The sequence below is a fragment of the Copadichromis virginalis genome, linkage group LG11 (genome assembly GCF_057382275.1).
Source record: "Copadichromis virginalis isolate Kocher_CV1m ecotype Utaka linkage group LG11, C_Virginalis_male_GT1.1, whole genome shotgun sequence".
NCBI classification, from domain to species: domain Eukaryota; kingdom Metazoa; phylum Chordata; class Actinopteri; order Cichliformes; family Cichlidae; genus Copadichromis; species Copadichromis virginalis.
The window spans coordinates 15,604,858-15,623,568 of record NC_140628.1 but is presented as its reverse complement, the minus strand read 5'-3'; the positions used below and the strand labels follow the sequence as shown (position 1 = coordinate 15,623,568).

The window sequence follows — 18,711 nt, the reverse complement described above, 5'->3', positions numbered from 1 at the left end:
GGGCTATTATGTAAAGAGCTTTTTAAGCTGCCGTAAAAAAACGTCTTTTATATATTTAAAATAAAACGAGGTTGTCGCCTCCTTTTGGCTATAAACAATAACAAGAATGCGTCAGAGTATAATGCAACAGTCATACATGAAGCGCGGTATAACTGGTTAAACACTTCAGGTTGTATTTACTTCGCTTTTTGTTATCCGTTAGTTATCACTGGCATTACGCAACCAAAATCAGTGTGTGGATCATTTTAAATGCACTTCATTGAATTAATGTGCCATAATAAAGTCACATGGTTGTTAGGAGACAAGTTATGAGCATCTGTGAAGGGATGAATGCCTAAAATGGGGTCACATTTTTAAAAATCCTGGATCCTCAATTTCCCATAATGCAATTATTTAATCTCTCCGGTCTACCTATTCTTAACAATGGTCGTTAAAAGTATTATCTATATATAAGATCAGATAAGTTTGTTTGTGTAGTCCCGCTGCAGTCGCTGATAACAACTTGTAAAACTTTCTAAACCTGATTGGCTTTCGAACAGTCAACCACAACTTGTAGTAGTGAAATACAGGAAGTGATAGTATTATGATGCTTTCTAATACAGTCTGCTGATACCCTGAAGTGCACAAATATAGCAGATTTCTGTGGACCTAGTCATTTTTAAATGATCAGCTTGGGGATAAAAAAAAAAGAAGGCACACAACAACAGTTAGAGGAAACCCATTTAATTAAATATAAACATGAGAAGTAGTACAAAGTATTAGCTAATGCAAATATAGGTGCCTGTGGATTTCTATGAAAATAGAACCAATTTGTTTCTATTTACACATATGGAAGGATGGGAATAACTATTAAAAATGACATTGCTGTTCATGTGGACATGTCAACAGAAGTCTTCAATTTCTTGCTCCATCTCCTAATAAAACAAACACACAAGGGAAGAACTACAGATTAGGAACATTAAAATACTAAAGCAAAAGTAGACATCTTTGAAAATAAAATACAAAACAAAACTGATCAACAAAGTTCAATTGTGATAAAATACTCATAATCATACAGAGACCCATCATTAAAGTTATCAGTTACACCAACTCAGAATATCTCCAGGAGCAAAGTTTACCAACACTCCTCCAGTAATCACCTGTATTAGTGCAGTTTTGTTGTAGTCTCGCCTGTGTCTATAGATGCTCTGGCAGAGCAGAGCATACAGTTTCTCCAGCTTATACACCTCATAGCCTTCTGTTTTAGTTACCACCTGCTCCAACAGCACCTGAAAACACACAGGACAAAAAAAGGAATGGAATTACACATTTACAATATGTATGTGTGTGTGTATATATATATATATATATATATATATATATAGAGGGAGAGAGAGAGAGAAATCTGCAGTTGAGCAGTTTAGTTCTTTTTTTCCTCGTTGTCAGCACACACTACACAGATGGTATCCCACACCTTTAATTTGTCTTTGTCCACAACTACAGGAGGGGTTTCCTCATCCAAGATCTGCAGAGCTTTGTCCACATTGATCATCTGCTGCAGCAGCACAGCGTTTTTCAGAGCCCGAGTCATTCGCCTCACGTTCCGCTCTGAGACACCAAACAGACATGCACACACAGGAAAACACACAAAATGTTTACACGATTGTAACAGACGATAGCCTGCTGGTATTTTCACTCTGAGGCCCAAGGACTGTGGTCTAGAAGCACTATACTAGTAATCTGCTTTCCCTGCTGGACATGACGTGTGCTTTTTTCCCCTTTCAGCAACATTTTCAACTAAACATCTGGTGTCACATTAAATGTGAGAAACCAGTCTTAGTGTGTTGACATCCAACCTGTGCCTGTGTCCTCCTCTCCTCTGGCAGCTGTGCAGGCATCTGTGGTTGAGGATTCTTCCACCTCCATTGGTTCAGCAGTGATGTTCTGCTCTGCCTCCTCTTCTGTAACTACCTTGATGTTTTCTTCCTGGCCTACACAGCGACTCGGCTCAGTCTGAGTTTTTGACAAGTTTAGAGTTTGAGCATCTACTGCGCGGGGATGCTGGTTATCTGCTTCAGCCTCAATGTAGCTGTGCTTGTTAGTGTTCACTGAAAGAGGTTTGTGGTTCTCTTCTGCTTCCTGTCCTAACAGCTTGTTTTCCTCTAAGTGATGTGCAACAGCATCGTCCACCTTCTCTTGTTCATTCTGCGTCTCGCTGTGATTTTCCAGTTTTGCTTTTTCACATGAGTTGACCTCATCTTCAGGATCTGCTTTCTTCTCCACTCTCCCCTCCTCACTGCTTTGCATTTTCTCAGAAAGTCCAAAACCATCTATGTGAGTTTCTGCAGGTTCTGACTCTGCATCAGCTATTGTATGATCCTCCTCTGCTCCATCGCCCTCATCACATTCTTCTCCTGCTTTCTCAACTTCATCCTCATCATCTCCATCCTCTTCCTCCTCATCAGACCCAAGCTGATCATCATTTTTGGACACGTGAGGAGAAATGGACTTCTTCTTTGCATAGTAGCCAGTGGACCATCGGCTCTTCCGACGTTTCTTCTTCTGGGCTGGGGGAAAAAAATGTTGTAATCCATAAACTGAGAGATTATTTGCAACTGATTTATGTGTATGATTATTTGCTACTAATTTAAGTGTATGATCTTTACCTGTATTTTTGGGCGTTGTAAAAGCAGAGGAACATGGATTATTAGTAGCTGGAATTGTGGATCCATCCAGCTGCTGTGAGCTGCTGTCGGTGATCTTAGCCTCAGCAGGAGATTTGGACTGTTTGGGAAGGACGTGGTAGAAGGAGGGAGTAAATCGTGCAGTGGAACAACCTGAGGTAGTCAAAAATAGAAATATGTACACTTTTACTTGTTTAAAACTGCAAATGAACTGCTCCTTAAGGAAACCTGAGACAAACAGAGTTTGTTATATCACATTAAAACTAAAAATTTCAGATTACTCAAGGTTTTTTTTTTTTAATTTTTTATAGCCATTATTGATTGACCCCAGATTGTTTATTTTATAACTGAGCTAAACCAAACAGTCTTTTTAATTCCATTGGACCAGGACAAATGTCAATAATCATGCACACACACATAGAGACACAAACTGACCTCTTGCTCTGCGTGACTCCTTGGTCTCCTCACAAAGCTTCTCAAAATCTTCATCCAGTTCATCTTTGATGATAGCATGGACTGTGTCTTTCAGTGCACATGCTCTGTGCCGTATCTGACGATCTGAGAAAAAACAAACATTTACACTCCAATCAGCCTATGTGTGAGCACTTTGTATTTCACTGATTCTTCTCTTATCCATGGTGTATGTGCATGTGTGTGTCTGTTGTCCACTGTGTGTACCTGAGGGATCCCTGTCTGGGTTGTATTCGAGGGCATTCTGCCAGATGAGATCCACGTCCTGAAGGAACTCTTTGACTGTTCCGTACTGATGGAGGTCTATCCTGGAGAGGACTGTTGACAGGTCCATAGGCTTCTTGATCACTTCAGCATAATCTGGAACCTGAAACACAGGACAGATGCTGAGTGAAGGAAAGAGATGAAACCAAACATTTCAGAGGATCTCAGAGGACAAAATCGGTTGATATGAGCACGGCAGTAAATTGCACATTAAACTTGTCATTTGTGGGGATAGGTTTGCTGCCCCCCAGTGGCAGTATCTAAATACATACTTTAGCTAGGCAAATCTTTAACCTTCAGTCATTGCTCCCCTCCTGAAATATTCTCTACTGTAGTAATCCAGTGCTGTCTAAGGCATTGTTGGAGTACAAGTTAATAATAATAGCACTACTACCTCCTCTAAATCCACTGGCTTTGTAAAAGCCTTGAAGCGCTTATCTTGGGACAGACGGTTGGTGACATCACGTAAAAAGAGGCGAAGCTCTCTGAGGGTGTCTTCCTCCTGCTCCTCCAATCTCTGAGTCTCCTCTTGTGTTAGCTGACGTGGAGCTGGTGGGGGGGCGACTGGCAGCACTTCCAATGCATGAAGCACTGAGACAAGTGAAGAGTTGACAGATTTAATTCAATTATGTTTTGCAAGAGACAAAATGTATATCTTGGAAGCATCTGCTTTTAGCTTCCATCTAGGATAAGATGAACATTGCCGCACTGTGCGACCATATGAACAGATGTTGCACACTTAAACTACAAGACTGCTGCTTTGAGCCAATTTTAGTCATGAGCTGGGAGATATGTTAGTATGAATGTCTAGGCTTACCAGCTTTCTTTTTTGAGACAGGGGCCTTAGCAGCCTGGTTGAGGATTAGATCCTCAAAGAAGTCTCTTCTTTCCCTACTGGTGGGGACCTGAACTTGGAAAACCTCTCCGTACTCAAGCCGAAACAGCTCCTGTACCTGAGATGAAGAAGGTGAAAGGTGAGACTACCGCAGATGAATGCAGCTCTAAATTTTAGCGGGCCCTTTTGCATTCAGTAAAAACAGAGACACTGATTTATTACACCTTGTAAGAACATTTGACAAAGCAGATAATAACTGTTTATCCTCTGGCACATTTGCAACCCATGAAACAGAGCATTACTCATCTTTCCATACCTCAGTGCTGAGTTGGTCATAACGGAGGCTGCAGGTAGCGAGCAGAAGGATAGGAGAGAAGGCCGGGATGGAGCTCAAGAGACTCAGGAAAGTAGCTCTTAAAGCAGGACCAACTGTTTCCCACCACTGGCCAATGTGAGGGATGTACAGGATACTGGGGGAGGTTCTCTTGGCTTCAACAAAAATCTGCAGAACATGTGACAAGAGCAGTAAATTCTAATGCAATTGCAACATCTGGACTGAAATCTACAGACGTGGGTATGGACGTGTAACAGCCGTCAGTTCCCTGCCCCTCCTTCATTGTGACTAATCTATTCTGTGTGTTTTCCTTATGCTAAACGCTCCGCTTAAGCCTCGCCCAGGACTGGAGCATTAGTTTCTTCTGTCGTCTTCTCTTTTCTGTTCTCATGACCCTGAATGGACCAGTACCCCAGTTCCTGCTTCAATGATGCTGCACCATCAACCATACCTCCTGCTTAAAAGTGCAGCAAACTAGGGTGGCTTATGATTGTGTGTGAGAAGCCTGCTGCCATGCATCACTGTAAAATAACAGCATCTTCTTTCATACACGCACTTGTCTGTAGTACATAATTATCCCCACTGCTCATGGTACAAGGAAGTGGAGCCCATGAACTACAGTTTTTCTGTGGCAGCCATTTTGGCCAGTCAGGTCCACTTAAAAGAACACACTGAATTTGACAAGGCTGCAGAGGCAAAGATTGCCTCCAGACCACCTCAAGTCAACATGTACCTCTACATTTTCTTTAAATGCAAATGATCCAAATGTAACCATAATATCACATATTTAATTTGGCTTTATAGCTCATGTACCTGAGCACATGTCTCTTCTGGTGCAGTTGCGCTGGCTCCAAACAGCATGGCCATGTCCAGTGTGTACACCGTGAACTTCTCCAGAGCGTGGAGCACAGCAGGAGCTAGGTGAGAGCTCTGGCCTGAACCTGGTCTGCCCTCCAGCAGCAACCGGGGACGGTAGGATGTGGGCTGGCTCAACACGCTCCTACACAGGACAGACAGAGATACTGAGATGGTGAAGTAATAGGAATGTTTCACTTCAGTAACATCTGGGTCTCAGGCATTCCAGATAGCTAACAGAGAGGCAATGTAGAGACACAAAGTGGTAGAAGTAGATGGCCATTTGATTTAAAATTGATTTCAAACAGTACTTGTCAAAAATACCACCTTATATTTGAGACTACGTGTCCTACCTGTGGAGGTTCAGGAGGCCGTTAGCGGCAGGTGTTTTGTGTTGGGAGGTCTGTCCAATGGGGCAGACCTCAGAGTCCTCTTCCTCACTGAACATCAGATCATCATCAGATACAGCAAAGGCCACATCTTGGATCACACAAACACAGCAGGTAAATAATTACACCCTGAATTAAAGAAAATGAAAAAAGCTCTTTGTGTGTCGCATCTTTTTATTGTTTCTCTCAGTCTTTGATTTCTTGAAAGAATTCCTATGATGAACATAACATGCGTGTAGCAACAGAGCAAGAATAACAAGGTAAAGCAGGACCGCACCTTGTTCCCTCTTTCTCTTTAAGCCCATCTCAGCATGCGGAAACACTCTGCTGACTGTGAGGAGGATGCTCTGCAGGGCTGCATTCAGCAGTGGACGAATGGCAGGTACCAGAGCCTTAGCTGGTGACACTACCGCTCTAAAATAAATAAATAAATTATCATAATCATTATCAAAAGTACTTAACAGTATGTATGCAGCAACCAGGCTGCATAAGGACTGTGAAGACAGCACCAAAACTTTACCTCTGGGCAGCAGGTACCATCTTGGACATGGCAGACATAAAATCTTTGTTAGTGATGGAAATGGAGTTAACGTCAAGTACAAGTTTCTGTGATGAGGAGTAGATCTGTGGGTAGCGGCGCCGCAGTGCGCACAGGGCTGCCTCTGAAACGACCGCCTTGATGTCCGCTCCACAGTAACCTTAACAACAGAAAGTTTATTAATAAGCAAACTTTAACCTGTATGGCCAGAAAACTTCATGTGATCGCTTCCTAAATGAATTCAGGATTGTTAGTGTCTCAGGTTTATTCCTTCCTTCTTCCTATCACATTTCAACTTACTTATACAGTATGGACAACTATAACTTAATGAAGCATGTATCTCTACGTGACATGTGCTCAACTTACCAACACATTTATCTGCCAGTTCCTCCAGAAAAGCCTCAGAGAGTGGAGGAGTCCACTGTCTGGTATGGATCTTTAGAATCTCCTTTCTTGCCTGCCATACAACATAAGATGCCAACAATTCATGTTCAGAACGAGCAATGCTGCTTTTTTTCTACTCATGCTAATGTGCAGCAGTATTGAAAACTACTAATATTTACAAAATACTACCAATATTTACTATATCGTATTGCTGAAACTACATTCCTCACCTCTCTGTCGGGAAGGCCAAACAGGAACTCTCTGTCAAAGCGTCCGGGTCTTCTCAGAGCTGGGTCGATGGAGTCCAGCCTGTTCGTAGCTCCAATCACAACCACTTCTCCTCTACTGTCCAATCCATCCATCAGAGCCAGGAGGGTCGACACAATGGAGCTACAGACACAAAGGGTTAGATTTAGTTTTCATTAACAGTCTTCTCTGTAACAAAAAGGACACACAGTGACACAACAAGCCCTAAATATTAAGGCTCACTCTATCAAGGTACCTAACTGAGACAGTGTAAACTGGAAAAAACAAACAAACAAAATAAAGACCGTTCTGCTTCATTTTTCTGGTGCGTTTTAGGGCTCTACATTTAGGAACTGAAAGAAGCTTCTGTAACAATTTCCTAATGTAAATTATACTTTATTCCTAATAAAATATACAAGCAAATGTTTATTTTACAGAGTTGTTAAATTTGAGATAAAGTCAAGACTGCAAACAAGCCTGACCTGTGAATCTGGTCCTGACGGCTGGACCTGACTGGAGCCAAACCATCAATCTCATCAAAGAAAATAATGGAGGGACGCATCTGATATGCCTGGAAAGAACCCAGTAAGAACCTATTAACACCTGATACATGTACAGGTATTAAATTTTTAATTTTCAACATAAAGGCAGATGAGTTCAGTTTACCTGGTCAAACAGGAGACGTAACTGTCTCTCAGATTCTCCAACCCACTTGCTGAGGCAGTCAGCTCCTTTCCTCATGAAGAACGAAACCTTTTTGTCGCCCTGACTGCACTCACTGGCTAAAGCTCTGGCTACAAGTGTTTTACCGGTGCCCGGGGGACCATAGAAGAGACAGCCCCTGAAAGACAAGAGAAAACCATAGCGATAGGGCTGTGCGATATGACCAAAATCTCATATCCCGATATAAGACATCTATCGTGCAAACATGTTTGTGTAATATCCTGTATATCTTGCATACATAGTGTAGTGTACTTTATGTAGCCTCATTATTTGGGAAAATAAATTGAAAAAAATCTTCAAACTACATTAAAAATAATGTGCAACCGTGACTTTTTGACACACAACTTTCTCCTGTTCACAAACACACTGCTTACCTGGGTGGCTGTATCTTGAACCTCTCAAACACCTCTGGGTAAAGCAGCGGGAACACCACCATCTCCTTTAGAGCTGAAATGTGTCTGCTCAAACCTCCGATGCTGTCAAACCGCACCTGATCGCATTCACAACAGAGTTACATTAGGATTACATGTTTAATGTGCTTTCGTGTAACATGTTTTTTCATTGCATCTGTTAATCGGGCCATTCTCTGACGCAGCTCACCGTCCTGTCAATCTGCATGGGGTCCACATCAGCGAGGCTAGCTCCGATCTTCATCCTGTCTTTGTGGATCCCCAGCAGGTCTTCTTTCACAAGGTTCATAGGTAGACATCTACAGGACACACAAACAAAAACTGTAAATAGCACCAGCATTTTATTATTATAAAACACAACAATCAGGAGTTCTGGTATTCTCACTAATGAGTCACAAGGCTAACCACAAGTTTTTCTTTAAAATCATTTGTACAACCTTTTATGTGTCTTATTTCACATTGCAAAAAAACCAGAAAACAAAACAACACCTTGATACACCTACTGCTCTCACCTATTGACTGACCGGCTCCTGTTCTTACTCCTCCGTCTCTGAAATTGCTCGTCGTCTGAGGAGGAGGACGTGGAGTCGCTGCTGTGGATGGCATGTCTCCTCCTGTGCACCAAAAGATGTGAACACAGCTTATTGTAAACAAACAAGGTTATCAGCATGGAGGCAGGTTACTCTCACCAACAATAAGATTAGGATTAGAAGCCATCTGTAGCCACATATAAACTGTGACAAACAAAAAACAATACACCACCATTGGTCATCATTCATTAGTAGAAATCATATTGAGGAAAAAACAAAGCAAAATATCTGATTTGTACAAGTGTAGCAAAACAGGAGTGACTCATCCAACCACTTTAGATGACACCATCACCTGACGACACCTGAGCAACACACAGGGAGAGCTTCACTTGCAGAAAACTTAAAAGGCTTGTGAGGCCAAACCAATTGCACAACATTCAAACGTTTTTAAAGTGACAGAAGTTTCAGATTAGATGTGCAGAAATGAAAACAAGTGCACCCAAAAAAAGCTGTCAAATGTAATACAAAGTAATACAAAAATAAACTAAAATAGAAAGTTAGGGCATTTGCTCTGTAACGAGCAACAGGGGAACATAAAACTAATTAATGAATAATCAAGTTAAGTTTTTTCATTATCTACATTTTTCCACATGGTCAAGACTGATATTTAACTTATGATTATTCACTGACGAGCTCGGATTTTTTACAGCAGCCTAAAAGAAATGCTCTAAAGTGCATAACGTTTGAATGAAGATTGGTTCATCATCTCTTTACTCGCCACAGCAGAGTGAAACTCAAATGCACCAACAGCAATTACCAACAACCGCAGAGCTAACAAGGAGAGACTCTATTAAAGACAAACTACAAAAACTGTAAACACTGACAAAGAAGAGCAGTGAGGGTCTTACCTCTCAGAACTACTCCTGATGGTAGGACGGGGAAAAAAAGAGGAAGAAAAGAGGATGGATTTGACATGCAGTGATTATGCTAGCAACTAGTAGAAACAGTGTTATGGCAATAGCTGTCAAAGAATCTGTTTGAAATCAAGCCTTTGCCAAACATTTTTGAGTATGTCTGAGATGAGGATCTAAACAGGTATGTGACTGTTTAAAAAAGTTCATAGATAACCTGAGAAAAGTGGACAATGCGCTAAAATAATCCTGTCTGATTTAGTAATAAACATCTGTCACATGTACAAATTTAAGAAAAACAAAACATAACAACATGAGGTGTTACTCCTGCATATGCTGTATGTACAGGGTAATGTTCGGTAGCCGAGCTGTGACACTAACCTGCTGGTTCTCCTCCTGTTGTAGGGGCTCCTCGGGGCTGTGGAGCTGAATCTGAACCTGCGCCTGGTAGATGAGGAGTGGTCCTTGAAGTACATGCTGCGCTTCCTGGTCTCTCTCGGTTCTACAAAAGAAAAGAAAGCATCCTTCAACAGTGCAAAATGACAAGACAAAAGCAATTTAAGCAATTATTCTAGTTAATCATGATGATGATCCACAGCTCTGAATGGACAGCATACCATCTAGTGGGGCCTGATAGCGGACCACGGTCTTTCGCTGTCTTAAGTCATAGCGTCTTTGGTTTTCTTCTTCCTCATCTTCAGCATCCTCATCATCTTCTTCTTCCTCCTCGTCATCTTCTCCATCTTCCTCCTCCTCTTCATCATCATCATTATCATCCTCATCCCCTCCTGTGAATTCAATGAAAATGTAAAACAAAAATGAAACACCACATGACACTGCTGCTGTCCAAACTTCACTATATGTTGAGATTGATGTTGAGATTAATCCTCCCCTGAAGAAGATAAACTCAGACCAGCATGCCTTCAACTAGAAACGTTCCTGGTGACTAATAAACGTGAAAAAAAATTAACTAACCGACTAGCCTAAAACTAACAAGCCCCTAGATATCAAGTTTTATTTGAGGAGCCTTTAATGGAAAATCTCAAAGCTGCCTAAACAAAAAAACAAGAAGGCAGTTTGTATCCGCAAAATAGCCAACAATAATAGCCCTAACAAAAATTTCAGGTCTTGATTAACAGAGTGATGGCATTTTTTTTTAAAACAGTGACTGCAGCTCCATCTGGTGGCAAATGGCTGCATAATATTCAGGACACAAACCCTGCATTGGGTATCAATTCAAATGTTTATAATTAGATTAAACAACTGGTACGTCTGGTACTGAACAGTGACAGTAGCAAGTTGTGCACATTCCCACTGCACACAGTATTCCTAAACTGTGTTCCTAACATTACTAGACTTTAACCATCTCACCTTGGTTCTCTTTCTCAGTTTCTTTAGTCTTCACATTGTTCCTCAGAGACCTTCTCATTCTGCCACTTGTGTACACACTCAGCTGCTCAGAGGAAACAGAAACAAACACTCATCAGTTCAACAGCTCGAAGATGGCTTCACACCGTCAGCTACTAGCTACCCACTCTCTATAAAAACACTACATTACAGAGCACCATGCAGAACTGTGAAGTTTCCTGTGTGGATTATCACCTCTTCCTTAGCGTCTCTATCCCGGTCTCGGTTCCCCAGCCTGCGTCTCATCTTCTGCATGTCGTCCATCTTCTGGAGAACAGCTTCAGCAGTGCTGAGGGACAAAGGAAGAATGGGACATTCATGTCTTATCTAATCCCTCATCAGCCCGCAGTGTATGGAACCGTGTTTGTTAAATACTACTAGAGATGACAGTTTTGCTGAGTGAATTCTGCTGAACTCACTTAGTAATTAGGCGGTCATACAGCACAGACTGGTTGCGGGAACCCAGTTTGTATCTGGTGATTCGAGAGCTGCGACGCACTGAGCGATGATCCTCGTCTTCCTCCTCTTCTTCCTCCACTTCTGGGCTTCGTAGGTTAAAGCGGCTCCTCTTGGGAGTGGATGAGCCTTCCACTTCATCCGGAACATCTGGGATGCAAAACATAAGCTCTCCCAAGTTAGATGTATAGAGACTAATATAGAAATATTAGTTACTCTACACTGCTTTAATTTAAAAGCATGGATTCTACAATACATGGTACCTGCTTGCTGCTTGCCATTCGATGCCTTTCCATCTCTCTGCAGCCTGGAAGATTTCCTGACAAATGATGACAAAATAATAATTTTCTTGTGTTATATTGCTGCATTTCATATACATTAAGCACTGATGGAAATCCACTGAGAACTAGATTTTGCATACAGCTGGTGAACTTGGATGGCAAAAATATTACAGTTTAAATTGGGCATTGATTCAGCTAGCTTACGAAAATATAAAAATCTCATTTTTATACCCATCAGTCATTTTAGTGAATGGCAGGTATTACACATTTAACACACAACCTTCAAATCTGCAAGTAGAGGCACCAGAGAGCTTGTTAAACAACACGACTAAAAAAATAATCAGTTAACAATGTGAGTGGTGTTGGATTACCTGGTACAGCAGCCTCCAACTTTGTCCTCATCAGCAGGGGAGCTGTTCTTGGGTCGCGAGTCCGCAAATGAGACCTCAAATTTAACCTTTTGCCCTCTGGTCCTCAGAGAGTGGTGGAGACCACTGTCCTCCCCCTGTTTCATATCAGCATGTGAGTGACACACAGTGCTGTTATAGTTTACAGAATATGTAGTCGGGAGTTAAAAGCTGCCTGTCCAATGAGTTAGGAAGTCAATCTCATGCTCAGATTAAGTGCAGTTAATGATTAACATTAGAGTGAAAAACTGATGTGCAGAGAGTGCACATCTACTAATCAGTTATCACCTGTGTACTGAAAGGACCTATTTATATATCATTAATTTACATAATTTATCTAGTTCACTTAAATTCCTTCACATGTAGTATCTTATATTTGAGATCACTCTTTAAAACGTGCTCACACACACACAAACACTAACATGTCTAACTCCAACTATGTTATGAGCTATAGGTAATTAATTAATTCAAAGCAAATATAGCAAACCGAAGCTCTGACATGAATGCAAAGAGGACTGCTGGGTGGAAGTGATGGTCATATGACTGAACAGCTATAAACTTGCTTTCCTGTGCATTAAACACGATAGTATCTTGGTTTGCTCTAGTAACTAAACCACTATTTGCTCCTCTAGTGCTGCGGCTGACCTCGGTTCCTGCAACTATTTATTTTCCATCAAGCAGATTTAAAAAGTACTTTTGTTATAAAGTAACAGACGGGTCTAAGATAAAGGTCAATGAAGAATTACTGAATGGACAGAAGCCTTATAATCTTTCTACTAACAATACAAACACGCACACGTAACTAACAGTGAGTTTAATTATGTGATATCATACGATGTTGTTATATGATTATGATGCTTAACGGCAAATCAATAAGATGATTTAGTTAAGAAGTCATTTAGACTGCGATAATAAATGATTGTCACGCATGAATAAAAAATAATGTGACTATGCTTTTAACTCTTTCGATACATCATGATAGGTAACAAAGCGTCATAACTTAGTAATGCAGAGGAGAGAATAGTTTTTAGCCAACTTAGCATGGTAGCTAAACTAGCACAGCAAAGTTGCATTCGTAGCAGACTTATCCAACCAACAAACGGTTACTACTTATCTGACCAGCTGTTTCAGTGTGTGTTCTCACATTCGCAGTGTTGTTTTCAGGGCTGCTAAAGCTGTCATACGGGGCCCGGGAAGATCGGCTGAGACGGGCGGACTTTCTCTGCGACGCGGGAAGCAGTGAGAGAAACTCGGAGCTCGTATCCAACTCAATCGTCCTCGTCGGTGTTGTCGCTACCGGCTCGGCTCCGACACTGCCGCTGCTGCGTAGTACCACCATCTTGGCTCTTAAACAACCTTATAATGACATGAACGACGAGCAATAAACTGTCAATCTACATTAAAATGACTGGCGGTTACGGAACCGCCGACACATTACATAAAACGGTATATCCACCAGCTGACGCACACTAGCTCCTTACTAAAGCCTTGATTTCTGGCGCCATAAACGTCATCAGAGGTTATGAGGTAAGCGGCAACGGCCTGCCGCTCGCAAAAATAGACCTCCTAGCTAAATGCAAAGCGGAGTAATAAGATGAACTTTACACGGGTAGTGAAATTAACTGTTAAAGTAGATTTATTTTCATCATGTCGATATTACGGCGGGTTTGAATGGTCGCTGTAGCCACTCTTGGAACAGTCGCAGTATTCGTAAAAACATTAGGAAGCGGAGGGACACACTACAATTTGAAAAAAAGGTGTTCCGGCTCATGTTAGAGCGCGCTCTGCTGTGAAGTACGCGCTCATTTAAGTCCGCAGATATTCAAACGGCTCATTCGCAGTTTGAACATAAAAACACCGCGATAAGGCTGCCATTTCACAACAAAAGCACATACATTAAACACACGGAGTCATCACAAACTCACCGGCTTTTATTTGAATAAGTGACAGATATCAGAAGAGAGAAAAAAAATACAAACTTTGGAACTGTTTGTAGGCTAAAAAGAAAAAAAAGAGTACATCATGTAAAACTGCTGTACAGGCAATCAGATCCTGACAGTAAAATCTCAGAATCTCCCATTAGATCCTCCCTATGTGCTTCTTTTGTTTATCCTCTTTCCTAGTGGGTTTCAGAGTGGATGAGGAAGAATTAATCAGGGATGCAAATTAAGGCTTCTCCTGGGCTCAAGAAGTCTCACTTACATTTAAAACCCAAGCCATGTCTAGCAATACCACTTTTGAATAAATCCATGCTCGATCTTAAGTGCCTTTCAAACATTAATGAGCAACAAAAACAGATTTGATGGAAGACTTGAGATTTTACTCATCAGAGTCCACATTCCTTTTCATTTGCACAGTAGCCAACTGTCACATTTCACAGCACCAGGGTGTGTTCAACAACAATACCAACTGGTTAAAGATCTGTTATTTGCCACTGGCAGATTTTAGTCAATGCACAACGGCTGCCTCATTACTTTAATGGGTCTGGTCAGCCGGCCTGTTGTGATGGTCAACAGGCCATTTAATTCTGTCATACAAGATAAGAATGCATAATAATAACAACTATGAATATGAAGAAGTTACAGCAGTTTTTTTTCTCCGGTGTTTGGAGAACAGAAGCTGTCTCATCATAAGACAATGGGGCCATATTATCTTTATAATGGGTTTACAAAAAAAAAAAAGCATCATGAGACAATTGGCTACTGTGCTGGCTTTTGTCTTGAATGTGACCGAGGGGGATGTGTTCAAGCAATGGCTGCCAGGTAGTCTTTCACCTCTGCTGGGGTGAGTCTTTTGAAGCCAGCCTCGTTGCAGATGCCCACCTCAATGTTCTCCTCTGTCATCTGACCCTCAAAACTCTCCTGAAACACAAAGACAAGATGGTTTGAATAACCACCACTAAGGTGGAGTCACTAAGCCGTTTCTGGTTACAAGCTGCATACCTTTAATGTCAGGATGGCTGTGTGGATGGCGTCTTCTAATTCCAAGTCATTGTTATACCTGAGGAAGAAAAACAAAGTGGTCAAACCCTTGAACTATTGAAACAATAGACCCCTTTCACAGCAGCTCCTTTTTGCATTAAATGGTGCTGTGTGTTAATGGTTCTCTATTCAAGTACAGAGCCTTTAAAATGCATTTACCCAGTCTTCATTTTCAAAATAGACAATTTAAAGTAGGTCAACAGTCTAAATTCAAACTGTGTGAAGAGCTTATTGGTTACCACTCATTCAAACTGCTTTATAATAAACCACAAATGAGATATAGCACTCTAAACACAGTTTACACATGATCATTGAGACAGCTACAGTAAATACACAGAGCTCTTACTGTGGGAGTTTGGCCACCGAGCACCAAATACATCCAGTACAAAATATCAAGCTCAGTCCATGGAACAGAAAATCACTGAATTTTAATTAAACGTGACTTTATAAATGGGACCTATAATTCTAATTTCCAACAATATATTTTATTGTGCGGCATCCCTTAAGTTGATGTGAAAGGCAACTTACTTATCTTATGGAGCCCTTCAGATTTCATATAAATGATGCATCTATCCCACTGGTTAGTGGACTTCCAGCACTTCTTATTTATGTTCTTGAGTTTGGACTTTATGCATTGCCATCTACTATACTCTGAATATGTATCATTCTTTCATTAAAAATGAGGCTCAAACTGTGTTACTAAGGCCATAAACTACTTAAGATTTTTTTTAACAAGATAATTCAAGTGAGTTGTATGGCCATCCTCTCAGACTTCTAATTTAACAGAGGTCGCCCTCTGCAGGTTTAAGTCACTTTGGCACTGAATTCACTTTTCAGAACCATCTTTCAACTCAAAAACAACCTGTTTTAGCCAAACCGCACCTTTGTAAAGGCTTATTTTTTTCTAACAGGCCAATATCTGGAAGCCTGCAGAGCGTCAGTGCTTTTGAGCACTAATGTACATAAGCGCATAAGTACTAAAGTTGGCCTTAAGCAAACAATCATACAGAAAAACTGTGACAGAATCAGACGTAATATATATTCCTTATAAGTTTTACATAAACATGCAACAATTTAGTAATATGAATGAAAACAGGGAAATAATGAGTTACCTTTTTTCAAGGAATGTTTTTCCATTAACATAGTTCTTCCCCATGGCTGTGGCTTTCCATGCGAAATATGCACCCTGCCAATCACAAACAGAATAAAAAAAAACTTTAGGTTAGCAGGATGACCTACAAAAGCATTTTTAAAAGCACAAGCAATATTTAATCCTGAGCTGTAGGCAGCAGTGCTGAGAACTAGAAGAACGTACAGAAGGGTCCGACTGGAACAAGTAGGGCTGGTCTTCATCCCATCCAGCTATCAGCAGAGACACACCGAATGGACGCACTCCACTAGGGATGGAGGGGTGAAAAAAAGAGAAATATTACACGTCACTAATTAATTTCTCTCTAAAGACCTCGAAACTGTCAAGCAAAATCAGTAACACATTAACACGTCTTTTAAAGTGGACTGAATTTTGAGAAAATATCACAGCAATGCAAAACAAATTCTACCCCTAAAGCATGTCACTAGTAAACAGCAGTGTGTCTACCTTTGTGTGTGTGTGTGTGTGTGTGTGTGTATGTATGTATGTTTGTTTGTTTTGTTAAGTATATACCCACCCAGACTGTGTGTACTCCTGCATCACAGAGGCCACCCTCTGGACAAGCTGGCCTGTAGGAATGGGCTCCTGGTAAACCAGGAAGTACTGTTGTGCCAACTTGCGGGCTCGCCGCACTAAAACCCTGCCAACATGACACACTCATTATTTTTCTGCAATTAGCTTTCAGTTGCCTAACAAAATGTCACACTATAGTCTGCAAAGCCGTTGGCAACACTCACCGGTAGTCAGGCCCCATGCCGCTGTAGACCATTCCTATGTGTTTAGTGATGGGCTCCACTTTATGGACGCTCTGTTCATCATACAGTATGGACTTCTGTTTTTTCTCTGTTGCCAAGACAACGCCATTGGAAGCTGGAAATCAAGAGTCACGCAGTTATTGAAGAATATGCGTTTCTAACCAGTTTCAACTCTGCTTGAATGTGCAGAGCTTTCAAGTATGCTTTGCGTCGCTAACATGTTGACAGATTCACTCTCAAAGCTACAGTCGAGTTCTGGACTCACCTTTGATGCCCACCGAGGGGGCTCCGGCTGCTACAGCTGCCAGAGCATACTCGATCTGTACCAGCTTACCGGAGGGGCTGCAAGAGAAAAAAAACACAACAAGCTGCTTCACTATGTGTTAAAGTCAGATAAACGATTGGAAATCCGAATTAGCGTATTGTAACTAACAGAGACGAAACTGAAAGTAAAATCTAAAACAACTGACTCATTTAAGCTAATTCGACGCTTTGCCAAAATAATCTAAATATTTAGCATTCAAAACCAAGCCGTCCATTTCAGTCTGCTCGGGTACTGTTCCGCATTAAAACAGGTGAGCTTTTGTTATGGGTTTGAACAAAGTTTATCTTTTCGAATGTTCAGTTTGGAAAAACTGTTAGCCAACATGCTAATAGGCGATGTTAGCCGATTCATTATCCGGCAATGACAGTGCATCAACTCCAGCGGCTCCAAAACCTCATCTACGTTTTGAAATAAAAAGTAATGCATACATGTGATGACGCTACTGCCACAAAGCAATTGTTACATGCCATAAGCTTCGATGCGGCTACTCAATTTTATCCATATTTTGACAAAGTTTACCTAAATGTGGTGAGAGAGAAACTGTAACCACGTTCCGCCATCTTGAGCTTCTTCTTCTTCTCTGCTGCTCTGGAGAGCTCCAAGTGCGATCACGAGTGAACATCGCCACCTGTGAAGATTGTGTGCTCGATCAATATTATTTTATGACTCCGTTTTTTATCATTTTTACTTTGCATTTCATTAAACTTGGGAGTTTAGTCCTTTCCACTGTTTTGAAAAAATATTTTTCTTAAGTATATATTATTCTTTAAAATAAAATAAAATACATATTTACATATTTTGAACTGAGTGTAGATATTTGTGTGATTACATATCATTATGGTTAACTAAAACTAAAAACTAAAACTAGACTTCTGAACAAAAAAATTAAATGAACTGAGATCATTTTGTGTCCGTTAGGGTAACTAAATTAACATAAAACTAAAGGTTTTATTTATAGAAAATACTTAGTTTTAGTATTTGTTAATTTGGTAAAAAATCTTATTACAACTTGCCTGATGCGGCATTGGATGGTGTGTTTATTGAAACTCTGGATTTCTACTTTTAGATGGTTCTGTGTTTTGTTTTTTATAATAAATTGACTGATTTTCCTAAACCTTGTCTTTGACACATGCCCAGTATATGGTGGCTTTCTCCACCAAGCTTGTATTATGTCACAAAGATTACATAAATATAAACCAGAGTTCTCTAGTCTGTGCTTTAAATGTGGCATTGAGGAGGATTCATTCCTGCACAGTACGTGGTTTTGCATAAAGGTAAACACATTCTGGCAAAAATGTCAAAACTTTTAGAGTTACTCTTTTCTTTAGATCCTCAAATATGTTTATTAGGAGACTTTACAAATGTTAGTACACTATTAAGAAAAAGCCCACAGAAG

The 18,711-nt window shown here is 40.7% G+C and overlaps 2 protein-coding genes and 1 non-coding gene across 4 annotated transcripts; all 3 read right to left on the bottom strand.

The window, feature by feature from the left end:
* Positions 1–707: 707 nt before the first annotated feature.
* On the bottom strand, positions 708–13,737 carry atad2 (ATPase family AAA domain containing 2). Of its 2 annotated transcripts, XM_085473323.1 has the most exons (30): positions 13,249–13,737; positions 12,069–12,202; positions 11,680–11,735; positions 11,380–11,566; positions 11,156–11,249; positions 10,925–11,006; positions 10,171–10,341; positions 9,935–10,055; positions 9,551–9,565; positions 8,625–8,726; positions 8,303–8,411; positions 8,077–8,192; positions 7,646–7,820; positions 7,462–7,550; positions 6,964–7,123; positions 6,716–6,806; positions 6,332–6,509; positions 6,089–6,225; positions 5,776–5,902; positions 5,381–5,567; positions 4,550–4,735; positions 4,216–4,351; positions 3,793–3,989; positions 3,342–3,501; positions 3,099–3,221; positions 2,646–2,816; positions 1,836–2,546; positions 1,454–1,587; positions 1,140–1,268; positions 708–914 (listed from the first exon to the last, which is right to left on the bottom strand). In XM_085473323.1, exons 1-30 carry the CDS (start codon positions 13,441–13,443, stop codon positions 882–884), a joined length of 4,506 nt encoding a protein of 1,501 aa, XP_085329449.1. In that variant the 5' UTR covers positions 13,444–13,737; the 3' UTR covers positions 708–881. The 2 variants fall into 2 exon arrangements, with proteins under 2 accessions (XP_085329449.1, XP_085329450.1); XM_085473324.1 differs by lacking the exon at positions 9,551–9,565 and having other exon boundaries at positions 13,249–13,736.
* Positions 5,122–5,258, bottom strand: LOC146698273 (small nucleolar RNA SNORA5). The gene has a single exon (XR_014923065.1). It is a non-coding gene; the product is annotated as a small nucleolar RNA SNORA5 (small nucleolar RNA).
* Positions 13,738–14,020: 283 nt separating the features above from the next.
* On the bottom strand, positions 14,021–17,920 carry psma2a (proteasome 20S subunit alpha 2a). Its single transcript, XM_085473331.1, has 8 exons — positions 17,835–17,920; positions 17,256–17,332; positions 16,973–17,105; positions 16,753–16,875; positions 16,401–16,482; positions 16,198–16,271; positions 15,047–15,104; positions 14,021–14,965 (listed from the first exon to the last, which is right to left on the bottom strand). The coding sequence occupies exons 1-8, from the start codon at positions 17,873–17,875 to the stop codon at positions 14,849–14,851; spliced, it is 705 nt and encodes a 234-aa protein (XP_085329457.1). The 5' UTR covers positions 17,876–17,920; the 3' UTR covers positions 14,021–14,848.
* Between the last annotated feature and the right edge of the window lie 791 nt (positions 17,921–18,711).

Coding starts and splice junctions, on each gene's coding strand:
- atad2 (XM_085473323.1), bottom strand. CDS start 13,443: ATGGTGGTACTACGCAGCAGCGGCAGTGTCGGAGCCGAGCCGGTAGCG. Junction 10,342..10,924: donor AACTGAGAAAGAGAACCAAG/GTGAGATGGTTA, acceptor TTGAATTCACAG/GAGGGGATGAGGATGATAAT. Junction 3,990..4,215: donor TGTCTCAAAAAAGAAAGCTG/GTAAGCCTAGAC, acceptor CACTTGTCTCAG/TGCTTCATGCATTGGAAGTG.
- psma2a (XM_085473331.1), bottom strand. CDS start 17,875: ATGGCGGAACGTGGTTACAGTTTCTCTCTCACCACATTTAG. Junction 17,106..17,255: donor CCCCTCGGTGGGCATCAAAG/GTGAGTCCAGAA, acceptor CTTGATTTCCAG/CTTCCAATGGCGTTGTCTTG. Junction 15,105..16,197: donor AAAACATTCCTTGAAAAAAG/GTAACTCATTAT, acceptor TTTCTTCCTCAG/GTATAACAATGACTTGGAAT.